Here is a 22604-nt window from a genome sequence, read left to right as displayed (position 1 = left end):
CAACGGCGGAGACCTACCGTCAATCTTGGATTAAGTGCCGCGGCGCTCAATCAAAACTCGACTTTTTTGCTGCGCGTTTAATCGAGGACGGCGCTTATTGGAAAACTAAAAATTTCAGACATATCCATCTTTTCTTTTTTACTAAAAAAATAGATTGACAATCAATGACTAGCAAATGTCTACATTCTCATCTTCATCCCCTTTCTCGCCTGGATTAATAAGCTGGACTGGCTCATACGCATCTTCAACATCTGATCCATTGGTCTAGAAGGGGTTACTTTGATGTTCTTCGAAGATCGAGAGTTGTGTTCGCAAAAGCTCTCGGACTTGGGGGCATGGCTGTTGATCTTTAAAGCAATGGATGCATTCGTTAGACGACCCATCCGCTGGTAGTAGATTCAGGCCGCAATGCAAAAGGGAACCCAGATTAGACTCGAGGGAAGAGCGCCTAAGCATCAAGAATCCACTTTATGATCGTTCTTATGGGAGGTGCTTTCAAATTTCCTCCCTCTGTCTCATTATTGATCCCTTTTTGCCAACCAAGTTCCAAGACATATCTGGCGCTTGTATGTATTTAGTACATCCACCTGGAGCAATAGCAGCATCGATTTTCTTAGCGTTTAATTAGATTTTTACTGTGTCTTCAATGTGGCATTCGTATGAATCCCATGCTAAAAATCTGCGTTGATAGGAAAAAGCCCCGAGGACATTTTCCACCCCGACATGGGTTAACTCAGTATTCATCTAAGCATTGGGGGAACTTGCAACAACAGCTGGACTTTTGAATTCTTGAGAGATGACTTTAATTTTTCTGACAGCCCACTTAAAAACAATCATTGGCTTTAGTTTTTTCCCATCTGCTTTTGCTGCCAAACAAACAGACACGCGTGATTTTTCGTGTCCTGTACTTTTCATTGCGATTGTTTTTTTGCCAGACGCATCAACGGTTGTTTGTGAAACTATGTCACTCCATACGGGAGTCTCATCCATTGCAATTATATTCATTATAAACTTTCTCGATACTCTAAGTCCTGATGCTCGCCGAATGGTTATCCAGTCAATGGTGCACTCTTCAAGGTTGGTATTTAAAAGCTTCACACCACCACCATCTAATCATTATCTTGTTTTACTGTTTTTCCAAAAAAGAGGGTGATATCTTCGCGTTGTTTTTCCTCCACTTTCTATTTCTTTTTTCCTCTACTCCATACTTGCGTCCAGATAGTGAATCTCAGCATAATTTACAGCTTCCATTTTTATTTTTACAGGATAAGAATGAACATTTTTTCCCTTTGAGACTCTCGGGTGCTTAATACAAGGGGAACGGCGACACTTATTAATTTTCTTTTTTTTCCTACTCATCCCCACATCTTATTAAGACACAGCCCCCCCCCCCCGCTTATTAATTTCATCCAATGAATAAGCTCCTGATGTTCGAAATTTTTTTTGGAAATTATTTTTGTTTTGAAAGTTCATACATTCTGTGAGTTTGCTGGTATTTACTTACCATCATTGAAGCAAGCTAGCACTACGTTCATATTGTTACGCACTGCATCTGTATCTACTTAATATCACTTATTTTTGCTGTATGGGCGAGGATGATTTGAAAGAAAGCCAGTGAAGTGTGCACAAAATATTTGATGTTTTTTTTAATGTGATTCTTGTTGGTTGTAGAAGTGATGTATATTGCTGTACGCTACAATTTTGACCCCCCCCCCCCCTCGCCCTGTTTAATCCCCCCTCCGCTAATTGGTTCTCGACCCCCTGTTATTATTAACATGCCCCTTGTATTAGACACCTGAGAGTAATTCGTTTGTATCTGCCATCTTGATGTAGAGATTTTCGATTTGAACGTAGTAAAAGAGAAGAAAAAACAAAACATTCGATCAAACGTGTACAAAAAAAATCAAACAAATTGGAGTCAAAAAGAAAAACATGGCAAGGTTACAGCCTGGTTTTGCAATGATGTACAGGATAAAATTCTATACAAACACTCCTGAGCTTCATTTCTACAAAGGAAGCTGGATGCCCGAACAATTGATCTGTTTCAAGCACGCCATTGGGGGTTTACAAAAAAGTTCATAAATTAGACGCAAAACCAAAACTTGTGGGACATATCCCAATCGAATGTTTGTCCTTATTGGACTATTTCTAAAAGCAAACAGTTCAAACAAAATGAAATGTTGAAGGAAAAAGAAAGCGCTAGATCGGGTTGGTTATTTTAGGAAAGTTTTTTTGCTTTACCAAATAACTACGTGATGCTAACATTCAACATCATAAACTGATAAAGAAGAATACTAAATATAGCCATCTTGAAATTGATAAGAAATCTGTTGACAAGAAAAATGGCCAAATTGGTCCACTATAAAATATAACGTTTTAGTCTTATCGAACCCCCTTTCTCAATTAATACTTCGAATAAGCGCAGCATTTTACAGTCTAAGGTGCGGCGCTTATTCGAGGGCGTCGCTTATTCAAAAAGAAGCCTAAAAAAGTGCGGCGCTTATTCGAGGGCGGCGCTTAATCGAGGATTTACGGTAATGATGGAAAACGAAACGACCCATGTGTTTTAGCCATAATGGCAGGCGAATGCGGTAACAGTGATGTAATGAAGGCAAAGCTGGATGCTGTAGAAGATGTTAAAATAGATCCTTCTGGTCGTTTTAAATATATTTTGATAAAGCTGTATATTGGAGATCATACAAAGTACATTGTCAGAGGTTTTAAATGGGCAGAATACCATGGTAACTTGTGTTTTATTTTTATATTTTTTAGCTAGCTAGATAGCTAGCTAGCTAGTAGCTTTATGGAACCGAGCTATAAAATAATGTTTGACTTATATTATGGAGCTTTAAAAATTGTTCTCAGACATCTCGTTATTTATAACTAAGCCCCATATGTGCACAGCTGTTTTGTCGCCTTCCATGGGAAAACAGGCACTCCTCTTTTTGTAGGCTGAGGGGCCTTCGAAAATTTTTTCGAGCCCTGTTAGCAGGATATCGCCGCTAAGATTCAGACCCCCTCCCCCTCTTTTATCGGATTTCCGTCCTTGAAATACACACATTCGGATAAATATTGGAAGGCTCGGGGGCGTGTTTTGCAGATAAAAATTATCGGAATTGATGACAAGAGGAATTATGCTCACAAACGATGAAGAATTTTCAGGCCACAAACAAAATTTTAAAATTTCTCGATCCCTAGTGGATTTTTTTTCAAACTTCAGACGCCCTCCCCCCCTTAGCGCTGATATCCCGCTAACGGGGCCCAAAAAATTTTTTTGAAGGCCCCTAACCCAATCTTTATACGAAAGGGAAACCCAGAAATTTTCCACATCGTAATGGTCCACTCCAATAATACCAGCCAGCCCAGTGGGGTGGTCTTTCCCAAAGTCATTTTAAAACCAAGTGTCTTCCAAGGATGCAGACATTAGCAGAGCAACACCACACTTGGAGAAGAAAACGTCAATTCTTGCGGTCAAAATGTTGCTCTCCGATGAGAGTACAAGTGGACTTTTCACGGTAAAACCTTCACAGTTCTACTGTTAAACAGAATTTACAAGCAAAACCGCGTTAAAATCTCGCAAAATGGCAAAGATTAAGCAATATCAAACATATTAAAAATTTGACTAAAAAAAGGAAGAATTCCTTGAAAAATCCAGTATGGTATTTATAAAGGTTTCAACACAAAAACATGATTACGGCATTTGTCTATCATTTTATAATGGCTGCTTAATCTGAATACTGGCCTGTGATTGGTTCATCAACCATATGACGTGAAGCCGATCGCAAGAATTGCACAAAACTTTTTTCTCTAAAATTTAAAAAGCCCTGAACAAAGATTGGCCTTTAAGATGACAATTTAGCTTTTAAAAAAGTATTGATTTCATTTTGCACAGTAGCCAAGGCAAGTAGACTCTAATCGAGTAAAGATCTCAATGAAAGTGATTCTGGAAAAATCCCCCCGGTAATAATAAAAATTTATATAAAAATGAATTAATATTAGAAGTATATAATTGGTAATAAAATATAGATTATCAATGATTTTATAAAAAAAATTACCAACCGTCTAAGACCACAAAGTTCCTTAAAAGTTTCTAAATTTCCAGCAGATTTACTAAAACAAAAGAGCAGTATTGCATTCAGAAAATTAATAAAAGAAACTTACAAATTTCCTCAAAAAATTGTGTGAAAATCGAAAAAGTAGTTCTCATTTAAATTAGTAAGTAGTTCAGGGAACCCGGGGTACAAAATGGTGTTGGGCTTATATTATAGAGATTAAAAAGTTGGTTAACAAGTTTTTTTTAAATTTTTTAAAAAGCTCTTATCTTTTCGTTCTCAAGTTATTTACATTTAAACAATTTCACATTTAATTATGTTGCATAAATTATATTGTCATATTTAAGTACTGTAAAAACAAATTTTGACATTACTGGCATCAGTAATTTTAGACCTGTTAAGGTATGTGCAATCAAACTTCATCAATGATGACCCCATAACTTGAGATCTGCATGTCGGTTTGCAATTAGATTTTGTGAGTAAACATATAGGCCGTGTACAAGCTTAGCCAGAAAATTTCATTTTCTTTTGGATCCTCAGCAAAAAATTAAGAGGCCTGGGACGAGCAAACAAGTGGGATTTTGTCAGAAAAAATTACGCTAATCAATTCACCTTTATAAAATCTATGCATTGATATAGTTTGAATGCATATCCCTTAACATGTTTAAAATTACTGATGACAAAAAGTATCAAAATTTGCTATTACTTAAACATGACATCATAATTTATGCAGCATAATTAGATCTGAAATTCTTTAAATGTGAATATCTTGAGAACAGAAAAGGGCTTTTTTAAAAATTTGACTTGTTAACCAACTTTTTAGGCTCTAAAATATAAGGCCAACATCATTTTATACCTCAGGATTTCTTTAAGCATAGTATTTAGATTAAAACAGTTACTTCTGCAACAAATTGTATGCAATACGTCTGAAGTAGTCTTATGTTGGCATTCCTTGGTAGATTTGCACTACATTTACAATTTGTGTGTTGCAATCAGCATACTTCTTTCTCTTCAGTACTGGAATACCTCCCAAACACTGAGTCAACTTCACGTGCCAAACATTTTCTTTCTTCTTTAAGACGTCTACAAGTTTCCAAAATTTCCAAGCGTTGACATGTCAAGCGTTGACATGTTGCTGTATCCTATTGTTCCACCCTTTCACATTATTATTTGTTTAAGGTAAATGATTTTTTGTGCACTTATACATATTCAACATTTCCTTTGGGAACATTGGAGTGTCTCTATACATCCATTCCTCAGAAGTCGCCCAATATAAGTGTCATCGAAATAATTGAAGATATCATGCATGTTGATATTAAAGTTGTTTCTTATTTACGTGAATAAGTCGTTGAATGCCGTATCGATATCGGCTGGAGGGAACGCAAGTGCCATGATCATTGTTGCGTGTAAGGAGAAGTTGTCATCATCTTGGTACCGTTGTTGAAGCCAAGGCAGCAGAATATCTTGCCAAATGTTTTTTAATAAATAAAAGAAGCAGCCAACTACATCACTACTCAGGTGCTTAGGCTTGAATGCATTTAATGCAGCATTTTTAAAATCAATCAGCACTCTGGTTGGTAAAGCCCTGTTTGTGACTGTACTGAGCTCTTGAAACAACAAAGGGTTCGTGCCTGTGTTTTATTAGGTAACAGCGCATAGATGCATGGAAAAATGTTGTATCAAGTGAGGGAATGAACAGTGTACAGTTGATAGAATATTTCTGAAACTACCTTGAAAGTGCAGTCGCAAAACCAATTTTCTGACTGTCGCAATAACAACTATCAGGTGTACCTAATATGAAAATAAGGCTTGGATCTCCAACTCCCCTGTCATATCACTGAAATTGCTGCCCGGAAAGTGTGTCTGATATTCTGCCAGTTACACAGGAATAGCGCTATTAAAAGGGAGTCCGTTGGGTAACGTGTTAATACTTAACACTAAAGATGTGAACAATGCCGATAATTAATATGGCGGCATTGATTGCTCCTACATTCAACTTTTAGACAGTTAGTGCATCAAGATGGCGGCATTGAGTGTTATTTAGGAGCTGGTACATAGTGTTAATGTATTACAATATACACACATTTTCCATTAAAAATCTTAATACCGACCGGGGGCTATTCTCAGGGGGGATTTTTCTCAGGGAGATATTTCTTAGATTCTAATGAAAGACAATCAACAGCTTAACCCGAGTTTGTTGCTTTGAGGAAGAGAAGTGTGTTTTTTCAATATCAGCTTTGTTAAAAGATTGATGGATCTTTGATTTAATGTTGTTGGTACTTAGGGCTGGGGCATAAAGATGCATGCCCTGATCAAATAAATCCCTGGTTTCACTGCATTTGGTGCCATAGTTTGATCTATGTGTTAGTTAACAGAAGGGATTGCACAGATAGACAGCACAATATATATTCCTTTTGGGGCACTGAACAGACCACAGCAAAAAGGCGGTTGAAGTTTATAATGTACCAATTGGCACCAATTTTCTTTGAGCTTATTCAGCAGTTTAAAGTTCTACAACCTTTTATTGTTGTTGGGTAGTAGTTTGAGGATTTTTTTAACTTTGTTTACCATCATAAAGTGTTGTTGTCTAGTTTTAAAGGAAACCTGTCACCCAAAAATAAGTAGGAAAACTAAAATTGAAAAAGCTATTCATTTATACATTGGTGAGCCACAAAATTAGAAGAAAGAAGGCTGTAGTTATTAAAACAAGTACTGCATTGATTAAAGCGAGATCTTTCTGTTTTAATCCAATTTACATTTTAGCTGATATTTATGAGAGAGAAGAATCCAGTATACTGCCTCTTGGTATAGAAACTGAATGTGTTGGTGGTGGTCGAATACAACATGATGATGGAGATAAAATTATCTCAGTATTTGGATATTCCATGGTGAGTCCTTTTGATGTGAATTAACTTCAAAGATTCGTTTAGCAAAAGATGGAATAAAATAATTGCAAAGACAGCAGAATTATTGTATGCTCTATTGTTTTGCTTTTATCCTATATGCTTATATTTGAATTTTATGCTAAATTTACAGAAAAGTTGCAAGGGAGCCAGAAATAAGGTAAATTGCAGACAAGAAATTGTGAATGTCTGTCCTTGCTTAATGGTAAATTTCAGTTGCAGATACAAGGCAAATTCGCAAAAATTCTACAACCTTCTGAATTTATTTTTTTTTTTAAAAAAACGATTTGTGAGGTAATATTGGAGACCTCCGAACATTATATTTTTCAGCAAAATATATTTTTAGTGTGATCATAGAAAAACGTGTTTTTTTTTTTTTTTGAAATCCCAGAATTTTATGAGGTGTAATGTACAATGTTTCTCTTATGTTTTTTTGCGTTCAAATTCTATATTTTTAGGGTTTTGGAAGAGCAGACCATTCCATTACTGTCGGCCTGTTACAAAAGAAATACCCAGATTATGTAAAAATATCATATTCTAATGAAGGATATTAATGTCATAAAATAATATAAAATAGATTTACTGTCCAAACTTGCTTGCAATAAAAGCAAAATGCGAGGTGATGGAACTTGCTAGAAAAACCTTCATCACAATAGGAGGACGTCTTCACCCTAAACCTGTACGAAAGACAATAATATTAATCAATTGTAATTTTATATTTATAAACAATTATTGTATTTGCACCTAGAAGGTTGTGTAATGGTCTGTTATTCTGATTCTCTGTATATAATGTTATGTAACAGTATGCTGTTTTTTTTGATAAATAAAATTGCGAGGTGCAATGCTTTAAACCATGATGTCTGCTTCTTACAACTGAACATACATGATTTTGTGAATGTTTTGTGGTTACTGTACATAAAACGATAAATGAAAGTTGATTGGTAAGTCTTCAATTTAATTGACTGTTACAAATGTCTAACAATGACGCAATGGTACTTAACTGCTGGCTTCAGTTAATTTTTTTTATTTTTCTAATTTTTTAAATATTTTTCTATACGTATACATTATTTGCACTGCATATTGGTCTAGCAACGATCATCAACCTCTCGTGTAGTTTTTTATAAATGTTCACTTTAATTCTAAGTTCTCCTTTAAAGTTTCATTAAGATTGATCTTGTGGGTTAATCTAACTGGTAGTGTAGGATTATTTGTTGAGATTATTCTACTGGACTACTTATCCTTCAATCTAAAATGCTAACTCTTATAAATCCGAAATCCTGAAGCCATCCTGAAACTTAACCAAAAAGATGGAAAAACACTACTGAAACACTCGTGTTGCAACCCTATTGCAGCCGCTTCTAATTTGTTTGTATTCCGTTAATCAGTAGGCAACACTATGAACCCCAAACAAGCTTCAAAATGGCGATTTTTAAGTCCCCGCACGAATGTTTCCCATGTGGTTTATTAATACACCAAGATACAAGTTATTTACAACATTTTATTGCTACACTGAGCACAATGAAGGTCAATTTGACAAGCCTGTGATACCATTGTTATTAAAAACAACACAGAATTTGAATAGATATTAATAGCTGCGAAATAAGGTGGTTCTCCTTCTCTATTTCTATCTTCCTAGGGTAAACAATGAAATTATCTAGTTTATGACGTCACCAATCTCTTGTCTATGTGCAAGGAATTTGATAACCTGTCTCCACAGTTATGTAAAGATTTTTATACTATGTGCTTGCTCGAAGTCACCTCAGTTCGAAGTCACCAGCTCTAGCCATTCCTAGGGTTTTCATAAGCTGTTACGGTGTGTAGCCTGATTATACCCTTGATTTAGCACCTTCTTACATATATTATCAAATTATTCATATGTATTTTAATAGATTTTTATTCTTGTTTTGATGTAAACAATGCAATGTATTATTTTGCTGAAACATGGCTGTTTGTATATACTTTACATATTAATGAAGTCTCTTGCACATTTGGATAACAGATGGAAAGAGTGTTTTTCAATGAACAATTAACTTGAAAGGGAATTTATAATGTACTCTTGTTTTTTCAAAAACAGTTATCTGAGTGCGTGTAGGACAAATCAGGTTTGTGAATAAATATAGAATTAAAAAACATTAGTAGCGTCACGTGCTTTTTACATAGTATTGGCAAGTATCTCCTGAATAACCCAAAACTTGCTCTCAAAACAATTTGTTTAAACTGAAAACTATTCTTTTTTTCAAAGTAAGTTTCATAAATTTATCCTTTATTCAATCTTTATCATTATTTGGCGAGGATTAAATTTGGCGAATTTGGGCAAAATTTGCCAAATTAAATACCCGCCAAAATTTTGATAACTCATTCGCCAAATTAAATACTCGCTAAGTTTAACATATTTACCGTTCGCCTATTAAATCCCCGTTAAATTTTAAAGAAAAATGTTTTTTTTTCCCCAAAATGAACTTTTTTTATATTCACGAAAGGCGATGATGAAGAATAGAAATGTTTAACTCTATAATCAATCTTGTGTTTATACGTTTATTATTATTTTTTATAAAACATTTTAAGACAGAAAAATTCATTTCTCTGTATCATTCGCCAGAATAAGCATTTTTTTATATTCGCAAAATTATATCCTCGCCAAATTTTATAAAATTTATCATTCGCCAAATTAAATCCCCGCTAAATGTTCCATTTTGAAAATCCCCAAATTAAATACTCGCCAAAATTTATCTACGGTACTATTTGAGTATAATTTTTTTTAATATTGTACAATTTATTTATTGACTGGAAAAAATAGCCATTATTCGTTCTAGTAATCTCTACGGTGTTGTTTCTGAGTTAGAAATTTTGAGGAAAGTCAATATGATGCGTACTTTGCAGCAGGTTAAATAGTATACAATGATGATTTGTACATAATTATTGCAAGATAGCTCGAAGTAAACAACCTGGTTATCAAAAAATGCTTTAGCTACAGGTAACTCAGTTTTTGAACAAATCTTTTTTCACATGAAGTCGCTGCATGATTTGCAAAAAAAATGTAAAAAAAAATATTTTTAAAGTTGTGCAAGTACTCCTCTATGAAAGTTTCCACGCCTCCTCATAACTCCTCAAATCTCCTCAAATTCAAAAGGTCTCAAATGTTCTGATTTTTTTGAAATTTAGGTTTTTTTCTTAAATCTCTTTGAAAAAATTTTGATATTATTTTAATATTATTTATTTTGAATAACCACAACTTGTGGTTGCTGTGGCCTGCAAACATTACTTTTTGTGTGTTTATATTTGAAGCAAAGTTTCTTGGTTATCTTTTGAAAAAAAGTATTGAGATGCCAGTATGTGTTTTCCTTTATTTTTACAAGTGCTAGTTTTCTCCTCGAATCTCCTCAATTTTGTGAACAAAAGCTTCTCAAAAATCTCCTCAAAAGTCCTCGAATCTTCTCAAATTTTGTTTTAAAAAAAGAGTCGGAACCCTAAAGGGACTATCACTGATTTCTTATAAAAAAGTGCGTGTATTTAGTATAAGAAACCCATCAACCCGTATATTTAGGCTCGTTTGGATTTATGTTTGCACAATAATTTTCACGAATTTTATAACCTCGCTGAAGTTTCTACTTCTACGTAGTCTAGTGAACTAAACTCATCATTTTTCTCTTTTTAAGTAAAATAAAAAAAATAAAAAATACAGGGCAATAGCAAAAGCAGGGAAGAGAGACAGGTAACCTTTCTAACTTCTACGCTGTCCGTCAAAATGTGGCCAAAATGAAAGAATTCCGGCAGAAGAAAATAGCATTTCCGTTGAACTTTTTTTAATCAGAATTTCTAAATATCAATACGTTCAAAAATATTAAAAGTAGATGTGGATTCACCTTCTTCCAATTCATTAAATATTAAACAAAATATATATCCAACATCTTAAAAGTCTTTAGAAAAACATACAAGTGAAAAAGAAAGAAAGAATGAAATGTAATTTTATTTTAATAAATGTGACTACGCGGACTCGACCAGTGTGGCGATTAATTTTTTTTATGATTCTCAGTTTTTCTTCCAAATTTTTCATGTGTGCGTGATTCTGAGCAACGAGAAGTGTTCCTCAGTATTAACTATATTTTTTTGTTCTTAAAACCCCGAAGAGACTAATATATAAACGGGCATAAATAATTTAAGTTTTTATTGTTGCTTCTGTTTTCCATAGATTGGGGGAAAACAATAAATGATTCTCCCATTCAATCGATGTCTTTATTACTGTGAGTAGCAAAAAGAAAGCAGATGTTAACATTGAAGCGTTTGTTGCTAAGAGCAGTACACAGCGCTGACTCATAGCCAATCATCGCTTTTTATATCATAAATGTAAAAAGTCATGATTAAATTTTCCGCAATATCTCTACACGGGAAAATTATTACGGTTTATGCTACCATCTTGGATATGTTATTGATAAATTGTATTTTTGAATAAATCCCGCGTACACAAATTTACAATTTCAAAAATATGATGAGTTCGTATTATTTTATACAAGTCACGTGATTCAATGAATGTAATAAGTACGTTAATGAATCGGAAAAAACTTAATAATGTATGACAAACTATAGAAAACCTCGCCACTAACCAAATTACTTTATTCAAAGAAAAAAACTTTTCACACTCTCTGGCAAATAAAAAGTATACGGTAGCGAGTTACTAAGTTAAATTTTGAAAAAAAAGTTTATTCGCTTCTGAACCGTAGCTTGAAATTAGCACGTCGAAAAAAAGCCTTCGACTGCAGATGTTTCGCGTAAAAAAAAACAACAAAAAATTGAAGGTTATGTGAAGCATTTTACCATTAATATAAGAAAAGCAAAAAAGAAGAAGAAAATAACCGGGTTAAAGTAATACAAAAAAAAGAAAGGAGGAACATAGCGAAAATATAGTTCATACAAGTTAATTTTACTGGTGAAATGAAAGATATTATTTGCAAAGGATAAACAGTTTTTAAAAGTGAAAAATTTACAAGATAGCTTTCACAAAATATTATTTTTTATTTTTTATTTTTTTTAATGATGTTACATTTTCAATGTTTAAAGTTTCAACTTAAATCAAAATAATGACGGATTTGCGTAACGATATTTTAAAAACAAGCGAAATGGAAGAAGATGAAGAAGAAGATGAAAATAGAGGTGAACATGAAGATGAAATCGAAGAACAATATAAACAAATAAAGCGGATCCATAAAAGTTATTCTGACCCTAATTTACTAGCTTCAACAGCACGTAGTATACGAAGAACTAAACGATCCCAAAGTGCACCATATCAACTAAAAGATTTTAGAGGAAGTAACGGAGAAGTTATGGGTAAAAATCAATATTATTCCCTGTGTTGTCTTGGACCTCGGAATCCTATACGAGCATTAGCGACGCTGATTACCGAATCAAAATATCCTTTTCTAAAAATCTATGTTTTTTTTTTCTTTCTTTTTTTAACTATAATTTTCTGCTTTTAAAATATAGTTAAGGAATTTAATTTGTTCAGTGTACCATTAGTGTGGTCTTTTATTGTTTTATTCTTTGTTTAGTGTTTCTTCTTTCTTCTATTCTTTCTATGTTTGTGACGTTTTTTTTTCTTCATAAATTTGTTAAAACTTGTTTCTTATATATAACAGAATGTTGTGCCTTATCACCAAGGAGACGCGTTTGTGCTTGATATGTAACACATAAAACGCGCGTAACAATTTATATTTAGACAGGTTTGGTACAACGTCCTGTTTCCCTCGAATGTTGACGCTATAACGTCACCCTTATTTGTTATTTTCTAAAATTTAAAAATTGTGGGCGAATAAAATTAAAAACAAAAGCGTGTTGGTGTGAACTGTATATCTATATATTCGTTTCTTAGTTAGGACTATTCAGAACTCGTATCGTATGTTCTGGTTTCTCAAAAACAGATTTTGTTAACAAAAAACGCCTTATCGGTAATCTTTGATCTACTTAAGTTTATTTCAAGGTTGTGTTCTCACGAGGAAAAAGTTTTTTATGTATGATGACAATTTGCGCCATGTACAAGTTTTTTTATATTATTTAATTCAACTTTATGCAATTTTTGTCCGGTGAATTGTTTTAAAACATGAATTCACCAGGCTACCGATTTTATAAAGACACCTCGGGCACGTGACAAAATTTTAAAAGGATAGTTTTTGTTCCCACAATCAGGGCCAAGGTTTGGCTGCCGTAACTTTAATCTCGGGTTTTAAAAAACAAAATCGAAAACGAAAGCTTGTTCAAGATGGCGATCCGAAATGCTACATCCGCTTAAAAAATTTTGCTTTTATGATGGAGGATTTAAATATAATAGTTAAGGACGTTCTGCATTCATACTTCCGTCCTAAACACAAAGAAATCAAGAGCCAGTTAAAAGACAATCTCTCCCCCGTATCGACAAATGATTCTCGTTTTTGTTGTTGGCATTAGCTAGCTAGCTAGCATTTATGTGTTATCTACTATCAATTGTTTCCAGGAGGAACCACGACGGAATGATGCAGCTTCCATTTTAGCTAGCTACGAAAACCTTTTTTTTAACCTTTGGGTATAAATCAAATATTTCAGCAACTGAGCTACTGATCCTCAGAGAGTTGGTTTGAGGGAAGTTGTTTTGAAGAAAGTTGGTTTGAAAAAAGAACACTTTAGGTAGCTGCTTCTTTTTCTGATGTTCTTTAAACACTTAGCTATAGCTATCTTTTAAAATATACAAAATCTTGGTTGATCAAAAAGTAAAGTGATAAAAAGTTTTGCAATATGTTAGTAAAACTTATCTAAAATGCCGCACACTTATATTATAGTGCTGGGTTTTTTTACCATGCTGCATAACACCACCATTACTCCATATCCTCTGCCAACTACAGAAACTCCCCTCCAAAAACTCATAAGTTCGCCATCCTCCTTGTAAGTTCACCATAATTGTTTTTTTTTTTGTTAATTTCTCTTATTGTGTTCAAATTGATTAAATTGCGTAATATAAGAAAATCAGTACTGGCCATTAAGAATATTTAAACTAGGAAAAGACACTTTATATATATATATAAGGAAAATATATGGGTTAAGTATCAAATTCTGATCTGGCAATGTTCAGTGATCCCCAGAAACGTGCATCTTGCTTTAAACCCTTACTATGTGCAAAGAATTTAGCCTTATTTTGTTCTTACATTTGTTTTTTTCTTCTCAAAGTTATTTGGAATTTATGTATTTATGTGAGATATTCAGACCTGCTAAATACCTGGAGAATTTTTATAATAATCTTGAAATGTTTTGAGACTGACGCTGAAACACATTAATATAATGATATATAAAAATAAAACAAAAAATGTGATAATGTGAAATCTAAAATACCATTAAAAACAATAAACCTGGTCCCCAAACGTTTTCTAGATCTAGAAAGAGAAGTCACTAAACTAAGACAAATATCCTATTTTTTGAAGGGCTAAGATTGAAATGCTTGAATATTACTAAAGTCAATAAAAGTTAAGTTGCTTTTTGAGCATGTATGTATTATTTAAAAAATGCTATAAATTTATAATGTTTAGTCATTTTTACTGTTAAGTTTATATATAATAAACTTTTTTGCATGGTGAAATTTCTACCTTAAGATTGCAAACTTTTACAAGTTCAGCAGATTTGATTTTTTTGGGAAGTTCTAATAAGTGTCATTTACATACTTTGTTGTCGTGAGATATTTTACATTAATTTGCAAATGTTTTAATTTTCATTTTTTATGTGATCGCATTTTTTGAAAACAAAAATTAAATGTTCTACATATTCTAAAATATATGTCCCATTGCAAGAAATATTAGGAATAGCAAAAATGTTGATACAGATACTAAAAGACTACAGATTTGCATTACTATCCTGGACCAAAAACTCATTTAACATATTAAAACTCTATAAGCCCTTTCCATACTTATTTTGAGAAACTAAGAGAAAGTCTCAATATTTTAATTTAAGATTTCTCGGAAAATTGGAATTTTTTTGAGTTTTAATTTTAATAAGACATCCAAACAGCTTACATTAAGATTTTAAAATTTTTTGTAAAAATGTTGGTGTGTAAAAATCGTGAAATATTTTTGTACAGATGCTAGCTAAAACAGTTGAATTACAATATTTTTGTGGACTTTTATTTTAATACGAGAATTATATAAAGAATAACAATTTTTATAAAGTATTGAATTTATTAATTTCCATGTTATGATTTTCTTTTAAACATTGTTTTTAGTTTAGTTTTCCTTCGTCTCCTTTAAAAGAGTTAATAATAAGAATTTGTTCTTTTTTCTTTTAAAAAAATGATTAAAAAACTTGTTATATATATCACGACTAGGATTATTTTAATCAGCATTATATCTTGAAGTTCTTATTCGCCTTTGCTAATTTAAAAGTAAAAAAATTACGCACTATTTTTTTTCACTCAGTCTGGGAGTGATTTTCTTATCAACTAATTTCTCCGATTAGGGAAATATCCTATCTACTCGAGACTTATTTTGTTCATAACAATGTGAACATAATGTAGTACAAGAGGTTATTATGCGTTTTTTAGCAATGTAAAGCTGAATTATATAAAGCTGTGGTCTCTAGCATTACATGTATACGCTGCAAGCTATATTATATTTCAATTGCAACTAAATCTTTTCTTCAACTAAGATAAGTTTTAAGATTACCAAATAATCCAAAACCAAGCAGATGTTTTTCGCCAAGTAAACATTTTTAGTGTCTGTATAAAAACATTGCAGAAAGTTTTATTATTATTCGTTGATTGATATGATTGATTAAAGTGTAAAAGTCCATTTGTTTACTCCCCTCCTATGAAAGTTAAAATTAAAAAATTATCTTCTTTACAATTAAACGAAAGTCAGTATTAATCTTTTTTATAGATAGGCAATAAGAAAATACATTCATCATAATACTATTTGAATGTAATTTTGAAGATTTAGGTATTTTTTATTCTATTTATTCTATTTTTCATGCAGAAGTTCAGCTATTGAAGAAAAACCTGAATAGTTTTTTGGAAACAAAATCCTAAAGAAAATGATTGATGAATATATATCTTCTTGATATTAAACTTTTAAGACTATTGTTTAATTTATTTTTTGTCAATTTATTTATTAAGAATACTATAATGGCTTAGACACATTTAGTATATTTGTTATTTCTTAAAAGTGTGGGTTTTTTTTAAAAATTATTTATTGGATATTAAAGCAAATTAAATTGTCCATAAGGTAATATAAATATAAAATTTAATTTTTTTTTTCAGGTAGCCATAAATCTACATTTTTGGATTTTACTAAAGCGTCCATAACTCCCCTATGTATTATTTCTTTTGGAATGTGTCTAAGTTGGTAGTTTTAGATGAAATAAAACACTGTTTTAACATTTTATCTGGTTATTAGTAATTTCTTTTACTACTTTTGTTGGTTATCTTAATACAGTATCTTGCTATTTATTGTCTCCTTATGATTTTTTCCTTAACACTTCTATTCACATTGTTTGAGTATTTTATTTTGCTGGCAATTTTGTTTACCTGCGTCGTAATGGCTATTGATGCTCCACTTCCTGAAAATGATAAGTCAGAAATGAATAAGATAGCGGTAAGTGAGTTTTATCAGAAAAAAATGTGTTCTGTGTACATGCATTGTAAATTTTAGTTTCAAAAAATGTTGATTTTTTATGGACAAAAATATCATGGAGACTATAGATGTTTAAAAATTAAAAACATATTTACAAGGTCTGGATTCAAATAACCAGCACAGAAATAATTAAAGATCATACATGTAGTAGGCTTAAATTTCTAAGCTTATGGTACGAGGAAAAAAATTCTTTTAATTTTAAAATTTTTGCACTACAAATAAGACAGCTCCAAAACATTTGTTTTGCACACAATTGCTTTTAAATTATTTATTTTTTATCACTTTTTAGAACCAAATTGAATACTATCTTCTTGGTATATTTTGCTGTGAAGCTGTCTTAAAAATCTTGGCAATGGGATTGTTGCTTCATCCTCATTCATACCTAAGAAGTGTATGGAACATCCTAGACTTCGTTGTCGTTGTTACAGGGTAGGTAACATTTACAATTTTTGGAAATCCTCTTTTTAAGCTAAGGAAGTTCTTATGCTAGAATAAACACCCTTAAATAGGCATTTGTGTTAAAAATGACAAATTTTATAAGAAGTTAACCAAAAGCACACCTAAACACTTGAGGCGTGCTTTTTGCCACACATGATCAAAATATTCCTGAAAAGGCCTGTACTGTAGAAGTGTTTATCAAAACTGATTGGATGCCTTTTATGTATTGACTTTTATTTATATATAATTCTTATTGTTGTCAAATTTCATGTTGTAACATATCTCATATTTCTCAAAAAAGACCTACATTTAGATTAATAAAATGGAATACATTTCTTAATGTGTGGATATCTAAAGTTCTTTATTCTTTAGATTACTTACTGTGAGTGATTTTCTTGGCAGTAAAGTAAATATCAAGCCACTACGAGCTGTCAGAGTTTTGCGGCCACTGAAACTTATTTCTGGAATTCCAAGTAAGTACCTGTGGATTTTTCTGTATGTGAACAAAGTTTGTGTGTATGTTTATTCATGGTTCAAAATAGATTTTTTCTGTAGGATTTTAAATTTATATAACTTTAAAATATGCCTTATATTAATAATCTATTCTAAATTTTTTATAATTTAATATTCTGCCATACCCCTGGCAAATATAATTCCCACTACTTAACATTTTAAACTAACAAGAAGTGATGCATTTCGTTCGAGAAATAATTAAACACTAGGATCACCTTAACCATTAAAAATAAACTTTAACCTTTGACTATGTTAGGGTTGAAAGTTATGTTGTTCACTGAGTGCTGCAGTCAGTAAACAATGGTACAGTAAAGAAATATTACCAGTACATGTCAATATTTTAATGCAGCTTCAAAAAGGGATATTAGACAAGAAAATTTTTAAAGTAAAAGAAAAGAACATGAGATTATAAGGGGAAACATTAAACTTAAACCTTTCGTATTTTAAACAATTTTCAACTTCCCAAAAAGGTTTGAATTTTAATGTTCAAAGTTTATATAATATAAGTTTTTATTAAATATACTTTATACTGAGTTATGCAAGTTTGCCAAGGACATTTTCTGGCCTGATAAAATATCTTAATTAATAATTTTAACTTTTAAGATCCTGAAAACCAGAGGTTCTTCCGTGGCTTTTGTTTTGTGATCTTTTCAAAATTAACAAGCAGGAAAAAAGTTGATATTAATTAATAAGTCTTTTTTTACAAACAGCATTACAACTTTCTAAAAAATTATTGTTGTCTACAATACAATATATATTTTCACTATATTGCAACTAAATTTGTTTGATTCTTGTCTTGTTTGGTGTGTTTTAATTTTTAATGTTGTAAAATGTGGAATTTTAAAACGTGTGTTAGTTTAAAACGTGTTTTAGTTTCGATTTTTTATGCTCGTTATTAATTATTGATTACTAAAATATTTCTGTTCTTCTATCAATTCTTTTCTCTTTCTGTTTTCACATATTCTTTTTATAATAGTAATAGGTTTTAACCAAAAATAATCACCACGCCTCAAATAATACAAACTGGATACTTTTCAATTACTTCAAAGTGGAAACTTTTGTAAATGGGCCCCAAAAAATTCATAAATAAGAAAAATGTTTATATGAAAATCTGTTTTTAATCTTCAGAAGAAATAAATATCCATTTTGTGTTAAAAAGCAAATAAGGAACAAAACTAGTTGTCAATAATTTTGCAAATAGCCCATACAGTTTTTTATGAGAAATAATTTAGAAATTCTTTGAAGAATTGCTCTTTTGTCAAAAGAACCTAGAACAATCCTTCCAAATAACCCGGATATTTAATTTGGCGTTATAAAAATTTTTTTTTTTTGAAGATAATAAATCTTTATAATATCTTTTGGAAGATAAAAATCAAACTTGTGCAAAATATTCGTTATTTTAATTAATCTATTGGGTTGTATAAAATCTATTCGTTGTATAAAATATCTAAATTTGTTTTATCATGTATGATAATAAGCAATCACATAGAGTAAATTAAAAAAAGAAGCACATTTAAATAAAAATCAGATATTTTTAACTTTCTGCTGTCTTTATTGCATCCTTCTTCATAAAAAAATGTATCTAAAGTTCAAACGATTTTGTCTGAAAAGAAAAAAAGGATTACAGCAAACACTTAGCTTCTGTAATTTGTTATCACACAATGAAACTTTAAATGTGTACTTCTTGTTCCTTTACTGAGTATCCTATAGTGTATTTAGAGTCCCATTTTGCTAGCTTAAATTTTAAGGATATTGTAAATGTATAATAAGACATGCTATTCTCCATTATTAAATGGACATCAGAATTATTCAGCCTTGCTTTGTTGATATTCTGCCACATATCATTGAATATTACATTCTGAACTTAATAATTAAAGGGGTGCCACTTTTGCAGAGTATCTGCCGAATATTTATATAATAATACAGAGAGTGTGTATGTTCATCTATATGTAACAGTAAATGTGTTCATTTTTCTTTCTTTTTTTTTTCATGTCTCAAGTTAATTGACAAATTTAATGTTGTGGCATTAATAACGCTAAATTAACGTCAATATCTTGATTTAAATTAATGAAGTTATTGCAATACACATATAACTTAAGGCCTAATAACTAGGAAACGACGTGGTGACATCAGTCATTTTTTACTGCGTGGGTAACTAGGAACATACATCCTGGAATCAAATTGGATAAGTTTTCCAAACCTTGGTCCAGTTCAGTTCTTGATTGGACAGGTTGATGAAAACATCAAAAAACCTTTAAACCTCAATATCTCTTAAACTGTTCGTCAAAAGTACATGATCCTTTACATTTCTTGATCAGCGTTTGAAGCTCTGCACGATAGTGGACAATCTTTTTTGTACATTTGTGGGACTTTGCTGACGTCATCGAAATTCAAGTGACGATTTTCTTTTTTTTTTGTTCAAGGCCTAAGTGGGTTTTTCCACGAGCATTATACTAGTATAAGGCTCGTGGAAAGTCTATTATTATTATCAACAAAAGGTAGTGGAACTTCCAGTGCTCTTAAAACTGCAAATTACTTTTAATTGTGGTTTATTTCATTAGCTTCTTATTATATCGAAATATGTATTTTTCTCTACAGGTCTTCAAGTTGTCATGACGTCAATTGTCAGAGCAATGTTTCCATTGTTACAAGTCCTCTTCCTGGTTGTCTTTGTCATTATTATATACGCTATCATAGGTTTAGAGTTTTTTGTTAAAAGATTCCACTATAGCTGTTACAGTAATGACACAAAAACATGTAAGTACATGATGGATTTGAGACAATTTGCATATATTATTGTTCTCACTTATTTATTATTACTTTTGTAAATCTAGGGAGGGGTGACTGAATTACTAAGAATATATGTGAGTGCCTTAACTGCACTATTTTTTTTATTGGATGCCATGTTTCAAAATAAATATGACAATTTCAGTATTATAGCCTTTTAAAGGTTATAATGCTATAGTACTTAAGAGCACATAAGGTCAATTTTCTCTTATAGCCAACAAATAGCCAAAATCTTCAAGAAAACCCCTAACAGGAAAATGATTTTTTTATATTTTATAGAGGATAAAAAGTTGCTTATCAAGTCTTTTGAAATTTCTTAATAATTTTTTTAATTGTTAGGCTATTTGTATTTTTGAAATAAATTACATGCCTATAATTAAAGATAAGATCACTATTGAACATCCCAAACGTGAGCCAAGACTGTTTTTGCTAATCATTTCAACACACTTATAGGACTACATCAGACATGTTCGCTGTGACATAAGTTTAAATGTAAAAAGAATTTGTGTCAACACCTGATTTCTTCATTCTTATGCAGCATTGTTTAGCTTAAAAATATTCTTACATTCTTCTTAAAAATTGATCAAATTGCAGTCTAATTTCCTTATAAAATTTATTATTTAAAAAAAAGGTGATATGGCATAGAAATTGTGCATTTTCTATGATTTAGCTGGCATTTGAACTTGTCTGAATGCCAAATTTTTATGACCCTTATTTGTTTTAATCAGTTTTCTATTTAAAAAATCAAATATCTTTGTTTTTGTAGTTGACAATTTTCCATGCGACTCATCATTAACAACCGAGACATTTTACTACGTGCATGGAAGAAAATGCCCAGAAAATCGTCAATGCATGCGTTACTGGACTGGGTTAAACTATGGCATAACTTCTTTTGATAACATCTTTCTTGCAATGATCACAGTGTTTCAATGTATAACTATGGAAGGCTGGACTGAGATTATGTATCATGTAAGTTTGTTGTGCTATTTGACTGCTGTATTTTTTTAAAAGATGTATAACGTCTTACTAGCTCAGAACAATTCTTAACAATCAACTGACATGATGCATAATAGACCTTTGAATTTTTTGTTGAAAGTTTTATCTTTGAATTCAGTTTAGCTAAATTAACCTGCATGTAAATTTTTACTCATTTTAGCTCCGCTAAGTCCTGTTTTATTTTAACAGTCCTAATGCTTCTTAATGTGTGATTTCCCCTATGATATACATATTTTAAGAGTTGAAATGATAAGAATGTAGGCGAACTTTTATCTACGGATCTTTCATTAAGGTAGGAAAAGAGAAATTTAAAAATGTATTATTGTTGTTGTTGTTATTCTTATAAAAATAGCCGTCGTCTGCCTGTTTTTCTGTCTGTTACAGAAACATGATATGCGATATATAAAGGTGGGGCAACCCCATGGATTTTTCCACAGGTTGACGACTAGTAGTATTATATTTTTCTACTTCTGTTCTTTCAGACATTCTATAGTATGGATGAGAGTGGTTACATCTATGCGATATATTATATATCTCTCATTGTGATTGGTTCATTCTTTATGTTGAACCTTGTGCTTGGTGTTCTTAGTGGGTGAGTATTTTTTTTAAAAAATGTCATCACTACTGAGAGGCCATAATTTATAAGATTTAAAGAATGCTTTAAACCTTTTTGTTACTTTGCTCCTAATTTTTTAATTTATTTTTAGTCTAACTTAGGTTGCTTCTCCACTGCATAAAAGATTTGACGTCTTGCCTATGTTATATAAAATTATCTCAAAGATTACTAAGTTTGGTCTATCAATTATCCCTTTAGCGTCTAATAATGTTTTAGTGTGTATCAAATCACTCTGGAAATCACCAAATGAAAAGAAGATATAGAATATTTTAGAGTTCTTCTAGGAAGCATTCATTTTTCTCCATTCAGACATTTTTTAATTTTAGTAATATTATTTTTAAGGATGGAAGCTTATTCCTATAAAAACAGTAGTCCATGGTCATTCACAAATTTTTTTCATTAGATCTTTCAAAGTTGTATCCAAGCAAAAGTTTAGATTCTACTTAAAAGTTTACAGGTGCACTGTAATATAACTCTTTGTAGGGAATTTGCAAAAGAAAGAGAAAAAGTTGAGAACCGAAGGGCGTTTTTAAAGCTTCGATATGAGCAGCAATTGGATAGGATATGTGAAGCATATTTAAATTGGATTTTAAAAGGAGGTAATTTTTTATTATTTTTTTTTCTGAAAAATGCTGTCTCAAAGTTTTTTAGTAATTTGGATTTT

At 31.5% G+C, this 22604-nt stretch overlaps 2 protein-coding genes across 5 annotated transcripts in view; both read left to right on the top strand.

Moving 5' to 3' along the window:
- Positions 1-2547: 2547 nt before the first annotated feature.
- On the top strand, positions 2548-7806 carry LOC130613353 (14 kDa phosphohistidine phosphatase-like). Its single transcript, XM_057434712.1, has 3 exons — positions 2548-2741; positions 6816-6940; positions 7414-7806. Exons 1-3 carry the CDS (start codon positions 2576-2578, stop codon positions 7507-7509), a joined length of 387 nt encoding a protein of 128 aa, XP_057290695.1. The 5' UTR covers positions 2548-2575; the 3' UTR covers positions 7510-7806.
- A 3843-nt stretch (positions 7807-11649) lies between these two features.
- The window catches only part of LOC130613339 (voltage-dependent calcium channel type A subunit alpha-1-like), a 33789-nt gene continuing 22834 nt past the window's right edge, over positions 11650-22604 (top strand). The window contains exons 1-9 of one of the 4 annotated variants that reach the window (XM_057434694.1): positions 12218-13606; positions 13759-13861; positions 16218-16551; positions 16880-17019; positions 17401-17501; positions 20140-20298; positions 21095-21297; positions 21807-21916; positions 22424-22539. In XM_057434694.1, coding sequence (XP_057290677.1) covers positions 16417-16551; positions 16880-17019; positions 17401-17501; positions 20140-20298; positions 21095-21297; positions 21807-21916; positions 22424-22539 — 964 coding nt within the window. In that variant the 5' untranslated portion in view covers positions 12218-13606; positions 13759-13861; positions 16218-16416. Of the gene's footprint in view, positions 13607-13758; positions 13862-16217; positions 16552-16879; positions 17020-17400; positions 17502-20139; positions 20299-21094; positions 21298-21806; positions 21917-22423; positions 22540-22604 lie in introns of all 4 variants that reach the window. The other 3 variants (XM_057434693.1, XM_057434692.1, XM_057434695.1) reach the window with 3 other exon arrangements.

This window comes from Hydractinia symbiolongicarpus, chromosome 10 (genome assembly GCF_029227915.1).
Source record: "Hydractinia symbiolongicarpus strain clone_291-10 chromosome 10, HSymV2.1, whole genome shotgun sequence".
NCBI lineage: Eukaryota > Metazoa > Cnidaria > Hydrozoa > Anthoathecata > Hydractiniidae > Hydractinia > Hydractinia symbiolongicarpus.
This window is presented reverse-complemented; position numbering and strand designations above follow the sequence as displayed.

Bases quoted from the DNA above. Each gene is read 5' to 3' on its own strand.
- LOC130613353 (XM_057434712.1), top strand. From the start codon at position 2,576: ATGGCAGGCGAATGCGGTAACAGTGATGTAATGAAGGCAAAGCTGGAT. The intron at 2,742-6,815 runs GTAACTTGTGTT...TTTACATTTTAG, and splicing joins TAAATGGGCAGAATACCATG to CTGATATTTATGAGAGAGAA. The intron at 6,941-7,413 runs GTGAGTCCTTTT...CTATATTTTTAG, and splicing joins CAGTATTTGGATATTCCATG to GGTTTTGGAAGAGCAGACCA.